We start from the raw sequence: 15,419 nt of genomic DNA on the forward strand, positions 1-15,419 counted from the left end.
AATTTCTGATAGCAATCTATTTATAGACCTTGGTACTATCGGTACTATATATAACTTTTAGAAGAGGTTATTAAGACCACTAAGTACTTTTGAAGAGTAAATAATCGAAACAAAAGAAATCGATCCTAGAATTGAATCATTTACAAAATTATTTAATTCAAAACTGGTACATTAATTATTGACTCTGGATCGGGAACATGTATAAGTACTTATTTACATGTAATTTGCAACAAGGGATTAAAAAAAGTGATACTTTCCAAACTACTATAATTGCATTAGTTCTGCTCACTCTGGTCCACCTTGATCTGTTAAGAATTTCTGAAAAAGGATTCTCTCTCTCTCTCTCTCGTTTTCTTTATATATCTTCTAGATGAATATCTGATTGGGAGGATTAGGAAAGTTCATTCACATATATTCTACATTTGACATACTTTGACACTCACAGATAACGCAGGTTTAGGACACTCCGATGTAATTTTGTGATGAACTTGTTTATAATAATCGGATCCTGTCTATATACTTTTAAAACTCTTAGAATATTATTAATCAATCAATAAACTATTTAATTCTTATTCATCTCATAAAATTTTTCCATCTATTAGAAAATTAATATTGAATATCTGTCTGCTTAATATAAAAAGGAATTTATGAAATGTAACTCAAATTTCTGAACATCCTTTCAACATAATTTTGGAGTTTGAATTTTTATACAGTCTGCATTTGCAATTTAACAAAAATGAATAAAGAAAAAAAAATATTAAAATTAAAAAAAAGTAAGTAATAAATTTCCAAAAACAAAAACAAACAAACAAACAAATAGAAAGAACTACATTCAGCAGTAGTGTAAATCTAGCCTGTCTCACGGCGCTCTAAACCCAGCTCAGGGCTAAGGGCCAACGCTAGATGAACAAAATATAACTAAAAAAATTAAAATAAAAAAAATGACAATAAATATTAAACATATGGAAATAATAAAAAAAATGAAAATTAATAGAAAAAGGGAAGAAGAAAAAAATCAAATTTAAAGGGGGAGAGGGGGGGGGGCAAAGCAAAATTGAGAAAACCTGACTAAAAATTATCGGTCGAATTTCCGTAAGGAGCAAATTAATCTACCTTGGCCTACTTAAGTCAGTAAGAACGTACCAACTTAGTTAGATCTATAGTCTATAGTTCTCTCGTAATATTCCAAAGGGTCAAACTGTCGCAGAAAGAATGTCACAAAATAAGAACACAAATTCTGGCTGCATCTTCGTCACAAGCGCGCTTGTAATTGGAACTGCGCTTGCTTGTCTTGTTGCAGTAAATTTTTATCAAATATGGACACTAAAACAGGATATAGAGTTTTTAAAACTGCAATGCAACTTCATATCGGTAAGGATATTTTCTGTACAAGTTCTAGCTATAGATTCGAGGGATTCCGAAAATTTACGTGTCACAGAATAAAATCAATTGGGTCAAAATGTGAAGTACTTAATAAATTTTTGAATCAATAAATCAGAGAAATTTATACTTATTTATATATATATATATATATTTATATTAAATGGGAATGACAGTAATAAAGTAATAACATTTTTTAATAGGTTTCACCACGATCTTTAACCTGGAAAAGGTATATGGACTATAATGATTCTGATTTTCGTGTTTGATGAAAGTCTCATTTTGCGCTTTTTGCATTTGCTGGTTGCATTTATGTAAGCAGGGTTTTGTTATGTATAAATGTTGAAATACATGTACGCTGTATATATTCGATAAGATTTTCAAATTGAAACTCTCCTTGCATACATGCCGCCGCTTGGATATGCTTGACATATAAATATTGTGATGTATATACATGTAGCTCACCCAACTTGTGCTTGATTTAGACAGTTCATTAGGGGGGTTGTTTCAATTGTTCTGATGGAACATCCGCTGCAATTTTTTCTCCCTTCAGAAATGTGTCGATTTCGTTCCGAGGATTAATTCCAATGCTTCTCTCAAGTTATCTACAGCGTAAAAAAGCATCAGTTCACCATCCCCCAGCCCCCACCACATCAAAACAACAAACATATATATGGAGGTCCACGATTCTTATTTTCTTGAGAAGAAGAAAAAAATAAAGGATATAAGAGGGTTGTCAAAAAAATCATTACGTCGTCCTGTTGTTACTACTGTATTTTAAAACAACTTTATTTACTTACATTACATGTATTTGTTTATTTTATCTATTTGTTTATTTATATTACACAATGGATCCAATTTACTGGGGATGAAGTAATTTTAGTGTATATAATTTTGATATGTAAATTTAATTCAGAATGATTGAGGAAGTCATTATCCCAACTGCATTTATTAAAAATTGGATAAACCAAAAAAAAAAAAAATCTATCAAATACTGTTTTCTTTATTTTGCAAACTTAGCTTTTTAGGCTTTTTTTTATTCGTTGTAACCACCGGTTCTTGTGGACAGGACTCCCCCCCCCCTCCTCCCCACCGATATGCTACCCCAGGGCTTTTTCGTCTTTTCTTTTCATAAGTTATATTTAATACAGTTCCATATCAATTATAAAGAAGGAAAAATAGTGGGTAAAATCATTGTTCCAAACAAAAAGTACCTCACTATACCTATATAGTGGGGTATTTTTTTTCTCCATGGAACAATTATTTTGATTTTTTTTCCCATTTAAATTGTCTATCGTATATACAATTTACGTGAGTGTAAAAAATAAGTAAATATAACCGTTAAATGGTGAAAATAGATGAACAAGTCTTGGGGTTGTATGTGGAAAGGGGGAGGGTCCATAGGAACCTGTGGGTAAGCTTTGTGTGTTGTTAGAATCATGATTTGCATTTTGAAAAAAAAAAAAAAAGCCTGACCTAAACAGTAGCTTCTGTAAGATTGATTTTGAATTTCTCTGCATTTAAAAAAAAAATTATACAAACAGCTCTGAGCTTTTCGTGTTTTCTGGTTGTCTTCACCCACTATCAAATGACAACAGTTGTTTGAAAATCTTAACATATTGGGACTGTAATAAATGCTTTTATGAATACCGTACATGCATTTCTGTTTCATTTTAATTGATTTGAACTAAATACACATTCCTTTTAAAATATATATTCTGCAGAATGACCCTGGAAAAGTTAATGGTGACACAGAAAGGACAAAGAGACAAGTTGTTGGAGATTTATCTACTTATATCAGAAATATAACGGTAAGACTCGGGCGTGGATCTAACTTTTTTTTATCCGGGAAGGGGAATTGGGATAATATATATAAAATACGATCATTTGATACAAAATAATTCAATTCGCGTATTTGTAACCGATTCTGTTAAAGATTGTTAATCGATCTACTTCTCTAATTAAATTCAGCAGTACAATTTTCTAGCAATTCCTTTATCTTTTCAGCGCGGTTTTATAAATATATAATTCCATTTTTTTTTTTTCAGAATCAACAATTGGAAATAAAATGTAATGTCAATACAACAATATGTTTACAAGGTACGTCCACTTTATGTCATAGAAAGGTATCCGCTTTTAACGTGTGTGTGTGTGTTTTTTTAAACATGTACCGTGCATAACTTTTACTGTATTGCCAATTATTTATTTTTGGAAGGAATATTTATTAAAACTTTGATCCTCCGATAGCATTTAAAATTTAGATAAATGTATATATCTGATATTTTAGTTATACAATTAGAGCTTTTTTAAAGGTCAATTCAATGATTTAATTACCCAAGGAGTACAATTTTTACCGAGCCCGAAGGGCGAGGGGAATGTTGTACTTGAAGGTTTTCTTTTTCATCGTATTGACCGAAGAAGAACACTTACTGTATAATTATTATATTTTTATTCAACTGCTATTAGATGATTATGAGTATTTTCAAATTATTATTAAATGTCTTGTTACGTAAAATTCTAGACTATCTTAAGTATATTGACGACAATACATGTTTTTAAACAACCTCACATTCTGATTATTTTCATCATACTTCCAGGGAGTAAGGGTGAAGTTGGGCTTCCAGGTAAAGATTTTTTAATAACTTCTCAAAACGGACTTTTACAATAAAAAGTCTGTTTAAAAATAATCATAAAATTCATAGTGATAATAATTACTTGCAGACATTGATGTTTTTGTTTTAATTTATCAAATTTAGGTTTACCCGGAAGTAAAGGCGATACCGGAAGTAAAGGTGCTCAAGGTCTTGCTGGACTTCCTGGTTTACCAGGTAAAGCTCACATGTCTATATATCTATTTTTCGAATCTGACTCATTTATTTGAAACATTTTATTAAAAGCAATTCTAATCGAAACGTTTTTATTATATCTAAATTTACTTCAGTTGTACCAAATTATGCGAAAAGAAAACAATTTATATTAATTTCTAAACTTATTTCTGAACTATCAAAGAATTTCCAAATCTGATATTGTTAATACATGTATGACCCTTCATATCAGAATTTTTGTATCTGAATATTTTTGCACTATGTAATTTGTTTTATTAAGGTGCGGACGGACACAATGGATCTAAAGGTGGTGACGGACCAATGGGACCTGTAGGGGCCAAAGGTGACATGGGTTTACCAGGGGTCAAAGGTGAAACTGGCGTAAAAGGTGACACTGGTGTTCAAGGCTTACAAGGGCTTCAAGGTCAGTATTGAAATTTACTGCTAAACATAATTTTATGTATCATGTAGCTTGCTTCAAAATTTTTCTTACACATAGTATTAATAACGTTTCATAGTGTTGAAACCAAAAACGAAACCAATTGATTTATAAAAAGCGATTTTTAAAGGATAGATGTAGATTTGAAAATAGGTCTGAAGGGACTTCACACAAAAGTACTTCTAGGCAAGTCTCCATTTCCTATGAATTTTTAAGGTTTAAAGGGTGAGATGGGTGACGCGGGTCAGAATGGTATGAACGGAACACGGGGTACTCCTGGGATTCAGGGAACTACTGGACTTCCGGGAAGTAAAGGTCAGCAAACTGTATCATTAAATGGTGCAAGGTATAACTAAACAAAAATATTTTAAGGAAATTATGGATTTATAAAGGATCCTCCACTGTGTTGTCTTAATATGTATACTCAACTCAAGTATAGAAGCATGTTGCTATTTGTGTCACTCAAAAAGTGAAATCTTGAATAAATTCAAGATCCTCCTCTGTGTTGATATGTAACTAAACATGAAATTACAGGGGAACCAGGATTATCAGGACCCCCGGGTCTACCAGGGCTACAGGGGGCTACTGGACTCCCGGGGCAGAAAGGAGAACAAGGTGTGAAGGGCGAAGATGGACCATTTGGACCGACTGGAACAAAGGGGGAGCAAGGAGTTAGGTCCGTCTGTTTGTCACTTAGTGTATTCGATCATTTTGTGCCTATATATCTCAATGTCTGTCTGTCTGCATTCTCCATGTCTACATGTATTTGTATAGCAATAATTTGTCTACCCGTGTATCTGTCAGTATTATTATGATCTCTCTCTCTCTCAACTTTAAACCGTGGTGTTTTACTAAAAAATCATGGAACATATATACGCAATCAACATTTCAGTGGGATGAACTTTTCATGAAATCTGTACGAAGAAATGTACAAATTGCAATTAAAATTTTATGATGATTTTCTATTTGTTGAAATATTTGAAATCTTCAAGAAATATTTCAGTGGTCCCCAGGGACCAAAAGGCGCCGTGGGACTTCAAGGACTTCCGGGTCAACCTGGGTCAAAAGGTGAACAAGGTCAGATGGGACTTCCCGGTGCACCAGGAGCAGCAGGATTAGATGGACTTCAGGGATTACAGGGACAGAAAGGAGAAATGGGACCACAGGGACCAAAGGTGGGTTTTTTTTTTTAAATTATTGCTTAATTAATTTTTAATATTTCAATACAAGTCCAATAACTTTTTTTTCAAACTGTGCAGAAACATGTGGACCTGAATTCTTAATTTTGTTAGAGAGACAAACTTTCAAAACATTCAAGCACTCTCTTCTTAAAACCGCTTCGTCTGTGAACTTTCTACAGTAATTAATTTATGTTCGTCTAAAACTAATGACTTAAATCCAAAAATCATCACACGCCAGAAACGTTTATTTCTGTCTACAATGAAAAGGGAAATACTGGTGATGCTGGTCCATTCGGACCTGCTGGTGTTAAAGGCAATCAAGGAGTACCTGGTTTGTCCGGACCCAAAGGAGAGAGGGGTGAAAAAGGAGAAGCTGGACAGATGGGATTTACGGGTGCGCAAGGTCAAAAGGGAGAGCAAGGAGTTCAAGGTTATTTTATTTTATTTTTTTTTTTTTTGATTTCGTAATTTTACAGCAAATGATTTTGCAAGATTTTTTAAACGTGTATCACATACAAGACTTGCATTACTCAAGTTATAAAATCTCTTATTTTAAATTATTCACTTGACCTAACATCCTTATTGCATAAATACATTTTTTTCAGTCTCCAAATTGATCAATTAATATATTATATTATGTTTAAATTTTGTCAGAGTGCTAGCTTAAATACCAGGTTAAAGTCTAGTAGTTATTCTTTATTCAAAAAGATCACTGTTTTTTTTTTAGGATTTCAGGGGGTTACGGGGCAGAAAGGAGAATACGGAAGCATAGGTCCAGTTGGACTTCCGGGTTCACCTGGACAACCAGGGATTATGGGAATAAAAGGGCAACCTGGACCTCAAGGCCTGCCTGGATTAAAGGGAGAATTGGGGCCTAGGGTGAGAGAGAAAATGACACTGTAACACACTGTAAAATTAATGTAGATGAACTAGTATGCATGTACATTGAAAATTATTTCGAAGTTGACATTGAATTTATGCGCATTTTTTTTTTATTTCAAATGTATGTAATATTCTAACCTTCACTGAGGTCTTTGTTCACTTTTTGTATGATGTTAGTTACTGACTTATAGCAAAGAAAATTAAATAAAGTAGTAATGCTATAATTTTTTAGTGTAAAACAATTTTGTAAAGTATAATTATGCAAACAAAATTACCAAACTCTTCTGATTCTACATAATGGTACATGTATATAAAATATCAATTTATAGGGATACAATGGACTTCCGGGTCCAGCTGGCGCCATTGGTCCTTCCGGTCCACAGGGTCAGAAAGGGGAGAGAGGACAACAGGGATACTTTGGACAAAAGGGGGAGAAGGGGGACACTGGAGCTGGCAGCGACTGCTGTACACACTTAGGTAAAATTAGACCAGTGGCCTGCAAATTTAAAGATCAAAGGTTAAAGTTCTGTGTCTCAAAAAGTTCTGTGCATTTTTTTTTCGTTATTTTTTTTAGCAAAACCTACAATTCAAGGAAGCGTAGGAACAATATATCACGTGACAGCGAAAGAGAACAACACCGTCATTTTACCATGTAAGGTCAACGGCTATCCTCCGCCCAAGGTCACGTGGTCCAAAGATAATGGTGTCCCCGTTATCAACCAGGGCGTGTTAACTGTAAATGGTCTGCTTCTAGTGGATGTTCATGTAAGGGACTCCGGAAATTATACCTGTAAAGCCGAGAGCATTCTGGGAATTCAAGAAAAAATTGTAGAATTAATGGTAAAAGGTAAATTTATTCTTTTTGTTTAGATTTTATGAAATTAAATAATACACATGTAATTCTAAATAAATCCATTTCTTTTTATATAGTCGGTGTAAGCGATGTGAGACTCTTTTGAACGTTAATGCTTTAACTAGTCTCAAAGTTTTATTCAGTTTTGTTATCCCCTTGCAACGAAGTTTGAGGGGATAAAGTAACACGTATGTTTGAGTTTGATAGAGTGAGTGCGTGCGTGCGTAACGGAAATTACGCAAGTGATAATTTTATATCGGGATCGAAGTGCCTTTTTCGAGGGAATGCTCTGCTTTGCGGTGCCCTTGTTATTTTTGATTTTAAACCTGAGTTGTACCTTAGAGATTTTTTTTCATATTTTGGAAAAAATTCAGCTTTGATCTAGATATGCTTGGTTCACTTCAGTGAATCAGAAAAATTGGAATAGAACTTCTATGAGCTTAATGATAATATAAACTAATCTACGGGATTTTGTTTCAGATGGAAAAGCAAAAATTCATCCAGATCTAGAATACGTCGGTGCTAAGGTAAATATTTTAATTGAACAATTTTACTTAAAGTAAGATTCATATACAGTCAAACCTTGATAATTTCGAACCTAATGAGACCAAAATTAAACTTTGAAATATCCGATTTGAAATGACAAGGATTAGGACATTAATTTAAAAAAAAAAAGTGGTTGGTACGGTCAACTCATTTCGACATATACCGGGTTTTCGAGATATCAGTGTTTGACATAACAAAGTTCACATGTTGTGAATGACCCCGCCCACACCCCCCCCCCCCTCTCAAGTCTACATGTATAGTTAATGACAACCCTCCTTTCAAGTCCATAGATGAGATTTAGGTATGAAGGGTTAAATGGATATTCATCCCAATATACATTCTATAGCATTAGTTTGATACAAAAAAAAGTCATGTATAATGTATCTCATATTGATAAATAAAAAGGTGTCTTGTATAAGTCAGTAATAAACAAACTCGAGATTAAATTTACAAGATTTTCGTTTCCTTTTCTTTTAGGTGGGACAAATTGTACAAAACTTGTGCAGGGTTACAGAAGCTGATCATTACAACCTTCAGTATTCCAAGGTCACAGGGTCATTTCCGGTTCACAACATTAACCCGGATGGGAGTATTCAGTTCGCAATGACAGGGGAACGTGACACTGGAGAATACCAGTGCGAGGCTACAACGGATACCGGAAATGTGTTTGCCGCCTTTTATGGTAAATCTTGCTAAACCAACAAGTGCTTCATTAGCTACTTTTTTTGAAAATGAAATTCAACGCCTTTTGTACATGTTGTCATAGTGGTTAATTTTTGTTTTCTTTCTCAAACTACCTTGCCGTGAATAAAAGTCATGGCCTTGACAAAGTCATAACAAAATCATTATATTGTTACCACAGGCACCTGACGTTACTTATTCTTCTTTCAATAAAAAAAATATACCCCCTACCTATTAATACATGTATTATTAGGTACGGGGTATATTTTTTTATTAAAAGAAAAATGTGTATTAACGTCAGGTGCCTGTGATTGTTACAGTACATACAGTTTGAATGTTATGATTCAGTAGAAAAACTGAGAAATAAACAAATCCTGATTATAAAATTGAGGGGAGGAATATCCATTTCAATGAGAAGTGAACATATGATGGATGTAATGTAATACATGACTAGTATGTTCTTAATTAAAAAGAAAAATATTTTTTTCTTTTCTAGTTTATAAAGACATGGGGCAACTCACATGTCAGACCACATTTGCTGATTGTGCAAAATTGGACAAGTCTTACTGCGGGTAAAATCTAGAAAATGTATAAATTATTCAATGGAAATGACGCCATTTAGTTATGACGTAGGCGTATATATTTCAATAATTTGAAACATAATTCTTGAGTAGAATGTTATTTTTCTAAATTTCAGTGGCACTTGTCCTGCAGGATGTACTGATCTTAATGAAGTCTTCCACGCACATCGATTCGCACTGGTAGGAATATATCATGGACTCTCTAGTGCTTTAAACTGAATTTTAACGCATGCGCAGATTTTAGTTTCAGATATTTTCGGTAACTTAAAAAAGAAATACACTTCTGTCTTTTAAAATGTTTTCTATATATTATCAATAAAAATCTACACTATGACTAGGTAAAGTATTCATAATGCAAACTTTAATCATTGATAGATAGATTTTTTTTTTCAGAAAAACAATACTGTAAACCAACTATTATATTCAACAATTTGTGTGTTTTATTCGCGATTCGTCAGTTTAAAGTCAATCCGCAACGATTAATTTTCGCGACTGAGGAAACAATCTTTATGAATACAAAGCAAAATAAATGATTCGCGGCGATTAATATTCGCGAGTTAAAGTAGGTCGCGAAAGTCGCGAATATTTCTCGCACGCGAATAAAAGTTGGTTTATACGGTACTTCTTTCCAAAATGTTGATAAATAGACAAATTTAATAATAATCTTAGTAAATATATACATGTGTATATAGGCTTCAAAGATCATATTTAGTTTGTAAATTAGTTATAAAATATGAATATAAAAATTAGCGAGAAATTTAAAAGGAAACCATTTTCTGTTCCTGGCAAAACATCTCTTTAGAGAGGAATCATAGCCGGTTTTTTTTTTTTTCATTCCATAGATAATTGAACATTCTAATTCCAGAATGATGATTATTGATATTGTAGAATTTACCTGTATGTCGGGCCGCCTTAAATAGCGGTGATCTGACGTCATTGGGAGGTCACGTGGTTTGGAAAAATGAACATGCAAAGTAAGAAAATTACTCATTTAATATATACTGAAGCATCATTTTATCTGTATATAGCATTTACGTACGGTACATTAAGTTTGGGGTTATTTAAATAGTTTAACAAATACGTTTGCTGTTTTTCACCGAGTTTACATTATGTGGTTCATTCCTCCAAAGTATATGTATGGGATTTTTCCATTTATAGTGCGCTTTATGATGACATGCCATCATAATCATGCCATATAATTACAAGGGACTATGTTTTTGCGCATGCTCAATGAAGACATTTTGCAGCCATTAGGGCTTGCAAAACATGCATGGTTTCCATACTGTTTGAAGACATTCTACAGAATAACCTTTTTTCACATGGTATTATTTGCATTATATGATATGGGATCTTCCATTAATGGTACATTTTATCTAATTATAACTTTTGTTACAATTTTGGATTAACAGTGCCCTGTATTCTATGTTGACCGATTTATCCGTTTGCTATTCACTCTCACTTTCCTTTTTTCTCTAGTTTGTTTGCAGTATGGGATTTTTTCCCTTTGCAATTGCTTTCTTGTAAACAGCGTTAATCCCCCAAATTATGAATTTATAGTGTATGATTTATCCGTTTACAGCGTTAATCCCCCAAATAATCAATTTATAGTGTATGATTTATCCGCTTACAGTGTTAATCCCCCAAATTATCAATTTATAGTGTATGATTTATCCGTTTAAATTGTGCTTTATCCTCGAATAATTCAAATTGTTTGTTTACAATATGAGGTTGTTCTCTTTACAGTACCAGTATCCGTTTATAATGCGCTTTATCCCATTCTAGTATGATTCGTTTGTTTTACAACATATGATTAGTTTACAGGATTTATCTTACTTACAGTATCTTTTATATCTGTTTACAGCGGCGGTGAGGCTTCAGAGTTTGTACAAGCCACACAAGTTAAACGTCCATCTCTTGCCATACTGGGATAACTACGCCATCTCCAAATTAATTTCATCATATTTATATATTATATTCAAATGTAATTTGTGTACATTACCATGTAATAAAACCTATATAAAGAAGTCTTTTTTAAACCTGCAATTTATACAACAATTTTAGGCCTAAAGTTTTGCAGAACTATTTTTGATGGGTTCTAAAGATATACTTGTATAGGAAAACAGTGAGATATAAAAAATACAAAATATTTGGCTTTCAAATATATTGTACATCTAAAATATGTCAACTTAGAATTTTACATTTAACTCTATCTAGTATTCCCTTGCTAGGTACAATTTCACATCTATGGCAATTACTTTTAGTTGTTCTTTGTATAGTGATAAGTGTAAATTGTAATTGACTTTCACAAAATCTTGATTTCATAGCTAGTGCCATTGAGCACCCTATATTTCACGTTCCATCGGACAGATACTTGGGAATTCTCGTATGAGCTCTGCCATACTTGGTAGCCATCACATATTCGCAGCTCCTCTTACACCGCTGAATGCAATTAAATGTCATTTTTACAGAACCTTAAGGTTATAACATACATGTGTAGTGCCATTTTGCACCTCTTTCGATCGGAAATATATTTGCGGTTTCCAATAGCAATGGACTTTGCCATTCTTTAACATTCTGGGTACCCATCTCTCATAGGCAACCATCCTAAATCACTGAATAAAATTCAACGAAACTTTTACAGAATCCTTTAAGTTATTACATGGGTCTATACATTGTGTACCTTTTTTTCTTTTTTTTCTTTTTTACTTTTTGATCGGACGCTGTCAGAATTTTGGGGTTTTCAAAATGAACTTTGCAATTATATATACTCGATAAAGGGGGTTTCCATTTTTTTAACGCAACTCCTCCTAAATCCCTGAATTAAATTCAATGGAAATTTTACAGAATCCATTTTACTCTTTCACCTTCTGCCAAGAAATGCACTGTGACATTTTACTCATATGGGGGGGGGGGGGGGGGGTTATTACTTTATTTTCGTGAGCTGAGTGCTTACAGTACGTCTAGTTTCTTTTATATGAAAATATTCTCGAGTTCATTGATTAATGTCCGTGATAAATATACAACCTATTTAAAAAAGGAACATACAGTCTAGAGAGACAAAGAACGATGAAAAGTTAATACAAGTACTGGAAAAACCGTCTGCATATAATGCCGAATCTTAACTTGGATTTCGCAAATTCCATGGCCGATACAATGACCTTGTCAGCAAAAACAATATATAATTAAGTCGAATGTGGACTGACTTGCTATGTCATTATTTTTACACTGAGTAGTCTACGGATTTTTCCGTTTTCCCGATCATGACAAGGACCTCACGGCGGGTGTGACCGGTCGGCAGGGGATGCTTACTCCTTCATGGCACCTGATCTCACATTGGATGTTTTTAGAAGTCCGTTTTGTCTTGCTCCAAACTTGTATTGTTTCAATGGATTTATAAGCTTGATTACTGTTCGTTATCTTCAGATTTCATTTTTAATTTTTGTATATATAACTAAACAATTGATATGTTATTATAAATATTTATTTCGTTTCGGGGAATAGAGACATTTGTAGTATGGTAATATCACTCGCATACATACTATGTATATATATTTTGCATTTAAAAACAAACTTATACACCTTTCCCAAACAAAAACACACACACACACACAAAAAAAAAAACATTTCAAGAACATAACATTACTTTATCACCATATTTGTGATAGAAACACTGAATCATTATAAATATATATTATACACATGTACAATAGGATGAAATAAAATAATGGAATTCTTCAAGTATCAAAACAGCCACTTGTACAAAATATCGACAAACATCATGATCATGGATTTGACAAAGCCAACTAAGAATTTATAAAACCCGTGTGTTTGAATATTATTTTTTAAAACAGAAAATTTGGTGAATACTCTTTGACATTTGGATAAAATTGATATAAAAATAGTGAACAGATAGCCGCTACTTATTTCTAGAATCACTTATAACAAAACGCAAACATAAAATAAAAGGAGGCAAAAGAAGATCCCTAGTTATCCTACATCAAAAGAAGATGTAAAAAGAAAATGGAACAAAACGACTTGTAGGCAAATTTTTGTGAGATGCTTCATAATGTTATTAACATGCAGGGGGGGGGGGGGGGCGCTCACTTTTTTCTGGATATAGTATCTTGCCATAGTAAATTTACCTTTAGATGCAGGTTGCACCCCCTCACTTTTTGTTGCCGTAAGGTCGAGCACCAGGAATCAGACAGTTATTTAGGATTTTTTTTTTTTTTTTTTTTTTTGCTTGCCAGGTTTTTTTGGGAAGTTGAACCCCCCCCCCCCCTCTGCACTTTTTGGTCAGTTTAGATTTTTCTTTTGGAGAAGTTGCTCCCCCCACCCCCACCCCCAACTTTTGAAAACGTTGCTACGGGTCTACCTCGTCCTTACAATGAACTCTTTCTAGCATTTCATTATAGGACCATAAAGCATAGATTTCCATAGAATTACACAGGCATCACTCATAGCTCCTCGAGAGGCTCGTTCCTCGCACGCTAGCTAACCTCGGACGTGAGCGGTGTTTTACAATTTTGCTCATACAATCATGTGATCCAGTTCGAAATTCTTCCAAGTATTATTTCTCTGAGTTAATTTTGTGGCCAACCCAGCACTATGTTTCTGCTTTCAAAGACTATCAACGGAAGGTTGTAATCAAAACCAACGTACAAGGAAGAATTAGACAAGATAGGAAATCTTTTCGGTGAACTTTATGCAGAGGGAAATATGAAATGAGTTAAAAGGCAGTTCCGGCGGAGAAATTCATCGATTTGGAGCATATTCCTGCACCAATCACATCCGAAGTTGTATTGAGCGTAGCTGAGACAGTCGAGGATTGCCGTTTGCACAGACAAAAGATAGAGCTCATTTCATTTTCTAAACCAACCGCCTAAAAATCATTCACACATGTACACGTTTAAGCTCAAAAACATATAATAAATAATCCTCGAAACGGACATTTTAAATCATAAAACATATAGCAAGAATGATATAAAACAATGGCGTAGAAATTGCATTTACTAAACAATAGACGAAGAAAATGATTTATATTGGTATAAAAACTTAGCCGCCAGATAAAGCAAATCACGATATTGAAATGTAGATGTGTTAAAATTCTGTTTCCCTTGTCTTTTCGACAAAAATCCTAGAAAAAAAAACATTTATGCAGATGACAAACAGCTATTATATAATAATTTTTAATCGTAAACGGTTGTGATGTCTGTTTTTCGGAAATGAAATATACTTTATTTCCGACAATATTAACTTCATTTACGCAAGAATTCACCCAGTGAAATATACACGGAAACTTTATTTATATCACTTTGAGTGAAGAAAATCATACGCTGTTAACGTTGACGGAAATTCACATCAGTTTATTGCTTTAACAGCTTTTTAAGCGTATCTATTTCAGTGGTTATCATGCATGTATTTTAGCTCATTACGCGCCGCTATTATATGCTTATCCAAATTCTCCACTAAAATTATGATGTATATTTATGTAAATGATGATGTTGATCACAGACATTATTATAATTGCACTAATTAGTCAAGAACTACTGGTGCATTCAATTTTTTTACGCTTATATATGTACCTAGATGTATATACAGTTCAACTGTATTTAATTCAGCACACAGGTCTTAGGAAACACAAAACGCTTACAAAACGTATCATTAATTTGATATTTTTTTTTTTTATAGATAATTGTTGGAAAAAATATTTAAACATTTATATTGCAAGAGATACATGTATGACTGACATTTAGCAAACTGTTGACAAAATTTAAAAAAAAAAAAAAGAAGAAAAAAAAACCCATTTCTTATACAGAGAAATAGCACCCAGTTACTTCTGGTTTGTTTCAGACCAAGATAAGGGTTAGTTTTTCTCTAAATTTACAACATATTACTTTTCATAACAGCTTGGAATATTCACATACATAATTCTGATAAAACAAAATCTAGTTCAAGATTATCAATTTCAATTTCTATGAACTATGAAATATTTTAAGAAATTTCTAAACGACAGATAAAAAACAAAAACTAGACTTTCATCAACATAAA

The 15,419-nt window shown here is 33.2% G+C and overlaps 1 protein-coding gene across 1 annotated transcript; it reads left to right on the plus strand.

Moving 5' to 3' along the window:
• Positions 1-1,212: 1,212 nt before the first annotated feature.
• On the plus strand, positions 1,213-11,364 carry LOC133174526 (collagen alpha-1(XXIII) chain-like). The gene is made up of 19 exons (XM_061309639.1): positions 1,213-1,371; positions 3,105-3,191; positions 3,429-3,480; positions 3,978-4,004; positions 4,137-4,208; positions 4,486-4,629; positions 4,861-4,959; positions 5,179-5,320; positions 5,648-5,819; positions 6,093-6,255; positions 6,553-6,704; positions 7,037-7,184; positions 7,282-7,554; positions 8,041-8,087; positions 8,584-8,788; positions 9,284-9,359; positions 9,485-9,548; positions 10,257-10,342; positions 11,230-11,364. Exons 1-19 carry the CDS (start codon positions 1,213-1,215, stop codon positions 11,297-11,299), a joined length of 2,238 nt encoding a protein of 745 aa, XP_061165623.1. The 3' UTR covers positions 11,300-11,364.
• Positions 11,365-15,419: the final 4,055 nt, after the last annotated feature.

Source organism: Saccostrea echinata, unplaced genomic scaffold, assembly GCF_033153115.1.
Source record: "Saccostrea echinata isolate AGI-Se365-2 ecotype Australia unplaced genomic scaffold, CSIRO_AGI_Sech_v1 ptg000058l, whole genome shotgun sequence".
NCBI classification, from domain to species: Eukaryota; Metazoa; Mollusca; class Bivalvia; order Ostreida; family Ostreidae; genus Saccostrea; species Saccostrea echinata.

What these genes read in the sequence shown, in the direction of transcription:
- LOC133174526 (XM_061309639.1), top strand. Translation starts at nt 1,213, where the DNA reads ATGTCACAAAATAAGAACACAAATTCTGGCTGCATCTTCGTCACAAGC. An exon ending in GGGTGAAGTTGGGCTTCCAG is followed by an intron (nt 4,005 to 4,136) that starts GTAAAGATTTTT and finishes TATCAAATTTAG; the next exon opens with GTTTACCCGGAAGTAAAGGC. An exon ending in TGGACTTCCTGGTTTACCAG is followed by an intron (nt 4,209 to 4,485) that starts GTAAAGCTCACA and finishes TGTTTTATTAAG; the next exon opens with GTGCGGACGGACACAATGGA.